The 5,616-nt window shown below is 40.3% G+C and overlaps 1 protein-coding gene across 1 annotated transcript in view; it reads left to right on the top strand.

Annotated features, from left to right (window-relative positions):
• The window catches only part of LOC139025632 (neuronal acetylcholine receptor subunit alpha-2-like), a 45,378-nt gene that overhangs the window by 31,843 nt on the left and 7,919 nt on the right, over window positions 1-5,616 (top strand). Inside the window, 1 exon segment of the mRNA XM_070440766.1 lies at window positions 3,231-3,432. Coding sequence (XP_070296867.1) covers window positions 3,231-3,432 — 202 coding nt within the window.

Genomic DNA, 5,616 nt, shown 5'->3' with positions numbered 1-5,616 from the left:
TAAGGCATCCCAGTAATAATACTGCCATGTTATCCTGATCCTAGCCATCCAGTAATATACTGCCATGTTATCTCTATCCTAGCCATCCCAGTAATAACTGCCATGTTATCCTCTGATCCTAGCCATCCCCAGTAATATACTCCATGCTTATCCTGATCCAGCCATCTCCCAGTATATTAGCCATGTTATCCTGATCCTAGCCATCCCCAGTAATATACCTGCCATGTTATCCTGAATCCTAGTAATATACTGCCATGTTATCCTGATACAGCCATCCCAGTAATATACTGGTTATCCTGATCTAGCCTCCTAGCCCCCAGTAATATACTGCCATGTTATCCTGATCCTAGCCATCCCCAGTGATATACACGCCATGTTATCCTGATCCTAGCCATCCCAGTAATATAACTGCCATGTTATCCTGATCTATCCTAGCCCTCCCAGTAATATACTGCCATGTTATCCTGATCCTAGCCCTCCTAATAGTTTTCTTCTCATCTAAATTTATTCAACTTTCACGGCTGAATGTATCAGATTAAACTCCTAGTATTTAATGATTGGGTTTCACCTCATCAAGCTCTTCTGTATGATCACTATCAGTTAGTGAAATTAAAAAGGTGTGTGCGTGTGAGAGATTTGAGGAAGATGTAATGATAGACTCATCATTATATCTCTAGCTACAGCTATTAGCAGTGCCTATTAAAGCCATGATCAGGGATGTGTAGCTCTTCAGAGGTGGAGCTAAATTACAGACTGCAAGAGAGGAGATAAGTTCTGGAGATTGTTCCTGGAAGATCATAACTCTCTACCAAAACAATGGCTCTGAGTMATGTGTGTTTTTGTGTGTAAATAAAACAAGTTGTGAAGCGCTGATAAGGTTCCTGTCATATTGAAATGTCAAATCCCAGCTAGCACATAACGTTCTGAGAACCATCTGKTTCTWAGAGATTGGTGRGAGTGTGGTTGTCCTATGGTTATTTTGTATACRACCTTCCGACAATGTTCTGGGAATGGTGCAGGAAASTTGCTTGGCTTTGGAACATTCTCAGCACATTTATTAAGGAACTTAACAAAAATAACGTTATTTTCTAGATATTTCATTACCTTAAGWACGTTAAGAAACAACGTACTTCTGTGGTAACATTATTACTTCAGCATAACGTTTCCTAATGGTTCTATTTAAAGTCACGTTCTCAAATTGTTCTGAGAACGTTAAGAAAACGTCAGTAATGTTCAGAGAACGTTCTAAGAATGTTATTTAAAAACATACATTCTGTTCTCAGCGTCAACAAAACTCTATCCTCTATCTTGTTATGTGTGTTCAGGTGTGTTGGCCACGCCCGTTACTTGGCCACACCTGGTCTTAATGAGTGCTTGTTTCCTTTGAAATGGGGTCTGTGTGAATAGACTAAAAGTAACAGCTTCGTATGAGTTTAAAATAAACATGGCATGCTAGCTTCATCCTGGTGGTGCAGTGGACTAATTCCATGCATAGAGAACAGAAGATCATAGGTTTAAATCTCACTGTGGTGCCACAAATTAAAAAGTTGCACATGATTAATGCCAAAGTAACCTTCACATAACCGATAATTTCCGTTCTTCAGAACGTTATGAAAACTCTCAGGAAAGCCTTTCAGGGAACCAGAGTAAAACGTTCTCGAACACCCCCTACCAACCTAAAAATGTACATTCCCTGAACAGGCAAATTTCACTTATTTTCAAAACATTAAAAAGACTCAGGTTTTAATCGAGTCAGAAAATGTATGGTCATTCCAGAACCAATGGGAAACCAAAAACGTATGTTCACCTAACTTCCAAACAACCAAATATTGCTAGCTGGGAAGTGGCCTGAAATATTTAGAGGGAGCTAAATTTACTATTTACCAGATTGACAGAGTTATGTATTGGGCTACCCTGATCGTTTCATGAATAATCTTAAAAACTATTTTTTATCATGGTTTGATTATTAATGTAACGTCTCACAATAATTCACAATGTTTAACACTGTGCAACCATAATACTTTGACCAACAGGTTGGTCAAGCAAGTATTGTAATTGGTTGAGAAGCGTGCAATAATCATATATATAATCTGTCTGTAAACAAATGTTGGAAAATTACTTGTGTCATGCACAAAGTAGATGTCCTAACCGACTTGCCAAAATAAGTTTTGTTAACAAGAAATGTGTGGAGTGGTGAAAAACGAGTTTCAATGACTCCAACCTAAGTGTATGTAAACTTCAGCTGTATGTTTACAACGGGTTGGCCTATGATGCAAAATTGGCTACTTGTTTTGTTACTTTAGAAACCACTGTCTCATCAGCCAGGCAACTGATTAACTTGATCTCACTGGAAAAATCGTCGTGTAAAAAACAAATTTCATCATAACACTGACTATTTACTTTATCACCACTACGACGCTATGCAAGCTCTTTCCTCTTTCTAGTTACTGTTAGCGACACTACACAGGTAACACAATCACTTCAAACGGAACCCGGAGAGACAGGAAACCACGCTGCATTTCCTTTGAGCTGTTATTCTATTGCCACGTCTTTGTATATATCCAGAAACATTATGCTGATGCATGGTTTCGCCAGTGTGTCGTCCTGACATGTTAATATAGTCCGGTGGAGAGCGCTWTTCAAACTTGAAACAATGCTGCAAAGGTCGGAGGCAGACGGCAACTTTTGTACCTCGTTGTTGCAAACACCTAATGCTAACTAGGCAAGTCATTTAAGAACAAATTATTATTTTCAATGACAGCCTAGGAACAGTGGGTTAACTGCCTTGTTCAGGGGCAGAACGACAGATTTTTACCTTGTCAGCTCGGAGATTCGATCTTGCAACCTTTCGGTTACTAGTCCAACTCTCTAACCACTAGGCTCCCTGCCGCCCAATAATTACATTTTCTGTATATTTGGTCCGGCAGTAGGCTACAAGTATAGCCTGTAGTGTATTTCTGCTTGGTGAGCAAGATGATCGAGGCACTAAATTCAGCACCACGGACAGCGCTATCACTGTCAGCAGAAGCACTAGCTGTGCCTGCCCATAGCAACCTGCCAGAACAAACGGTGCCAATCGAACTAACGACCTGAGGGTTTGGCTGGTAACGATGCCAAGTATCTACGGTACTCGCGACAACAGCATCACAGCCGTGCACATTTTTTTTAAATTTGTTTAACACGCCCTCTCGTGCAAAAACCTCTATTCTGCTCTCCTCTTCACCTTCCAGTGCGGACGGTGAGTTCGCCGTGACCCACATGACCAAGGCCCATCTGTTCCACAATGGGAAGGTACGCTGGGTTCCCCCTGCCATCTATAAATCCTCCTGTTCTATAGACGTTACCTTCTTCCCTTTCGACCAGCAGAATTGTAAGATGAAGTTTGGCTCTTGGACCTACGACAAGGCTAAAATAGACCTGGAACGCTTCGAGGTATGGGGTTGTATCAATCAAATMAAATCAAGCAATGTTGTAAATGTGTTGTACAAGATGTGATCGACGTGGATAACGTGTGTATGCACAGTGTTTATTTGTTAAACAGATCTTGAACCAGGCTACTGGTATATGTTCTTGCTAACTCCATTGCTGTCTGGGAGCTAGCTTTCCATCCAATTGGCCACAGATTTTCAGGTTAATATTCTAGAATCCGCATAAAGAAAATATGACAATTTTCCCCACCAGTGGTGTTTCCACCAMACAGACTTGTCGATTAAAATCAGTGCGTGATGATGTAGTGCACAYAAAATGTACTTTTTCCAKTTAASTTTTCCAAGTACCAAATAAACATTTAAAGTTCAATGTGTTTCCATCGCATTTTATAAGGGGTCAATTTTGTCACAAAAAAACTGTTGCGTTAAGTAGCAAATGTGCCTACTCTGGTCTCTGCTCTAGCCAACAGCTCGCAGAYACAGTGCGGGTAGGCTGGTATACATGATGACGTTATTATGGATAAGCGCATAAGAACATTTTAATTTGACGAATGGCAGTCAAGCATCGATCATCATGTAACCACAATAACACATTCAATACTTATTGGAAAGGAGCATCAAAGATCACCGTGCACTTTCACCACCCAGTGAAGTTCATCATCATTATTATTATTATTATCATTATTTCATCTGTAGCCTAATAAACTGCATTCTTTCTCGAGTCAATAGTGGCAGAACCATACCATTTATAAATCACACACACCATATCATCGCGTGACTCCCAAGTTTCCTTCGATAAGATGGTTATTATATCAATATTTGCGCGTAAAGGCTTTTTCCACCGCCATTTCTCACATAATACAGTTTACCGACACAAAGGAAAGGCTTTTATGTGCAAATATATTGATATAATAACCATCATATCAAAGGAAACTTACAGTCACGAGATGACACGTGTGGTCCTCCCACTACGACTCGTCGGGAAAGTATACCGTTTATTGGGCTACAAATGAAATAAGTTACGGTCAATTTGACAAGGTGGTGAAAGTGCACAGTGATGAGCTTGATGATCCTTTCCAATACAAATCGAGGGTCTTATTCTGGTGACATCATCATCATCGATGCTTGGCTGAGGGGCAGCAGGGATGTTCTCTTGACAAGTGCATGAATTCTGACAATTTTCTTGTCCTGCTACGCATTCAAAATGTAACGAATACTGGGCATAAAGGAAAATGTATTGAGTAAAAAGTACATAACATTTTCTTTAGTTGTCAAAAATATAAATAGTAAACTACAAATACCCCCCAAAAAACAACTTAAGTAGTACTTTAAAGTATTTTTACCAAAGTACTTTACACCACTGGCTTCACCCGCACTCTATCTGCTCTCTAACCGCGAAATGTATTTTTTTTTATGTGCAATACGTCATCACGCACAGCCTTTTATCCGCAGCAAGTCAAACAGATCTGGTGGGAAAAAGCGTACTTTTGCATGAAAAATCTGTCGCCAATTGACTGGAAACGTGGCTAGTGTCAAGCCACACAGAGAGCAGAATCACACGGGCACCAGACAAGTGTGACAAAGGAACACTTAAGAGCATCTCCATCCCCTTAGAACACGATGGACCCGAACCACTATATTTAAATACACTATGATATAAGCTTATAGATGACTTGTGAAGCATCTATGTAGTTCTCGTGACGCCATGTGAGGTCTTTATAGAGTGGGGCGGTTGATCTCCTATTTGGGGTACTTGGAAAACTAACTGAAAAGTACATTTTGTGCACTACATCATCACGCAACTGATTTAATCGACAAGTCTGTGTGGTGAAACACCACTGGTGGGGAAATTGTCATATTTTCTTTATGCGGATTCTAGCATATTAACCTGAAAATCTGTGGCCAATTGGATGAAAGCTAGCTCCCAGACAGCAAGGGAGTTAGCAAGAACATATACCAGTAGCCTGCACACTGCACAACAAACACACTGTGCATACACACGTTTCCACGTCGATCACATCTTGTACAACACATTTACAACATTGCTTGATTTTATTTGATTGATACAACCCCATACCTCGAAGCGTTCCAGGTCTATTTTAGCCTTGTCGTAGGTCCAAGAGCCAAACTTCTATCTTACAATTCTGCTGGTCGAAAGGGAAGAAGGTAACGTCTATAGAACAGGAGG

Source organism: Salvelinus sp. IW2-2015, unplaced genomic scaffold (assembly GCF_002910315.2).
Source record: "Salvelinus sp. IW2-2015 unplaced genomic scaffold, ASM291031v2 Un_scaffold2982, whole genome shotgun sequence".
Classification (NCBI taxonomy): domain Eukaryota; kingdom Metazoa; phylum Chordata; class Actinopteri; order Salmoniformes; family Salmonidae; genus Salvelinus; species Salvelinus sp. IW2-2015.
Note: the sequence above shows the minus strand (reverse complement) of the source record. Positions and strands in the feature narration are given on the sequence as shown.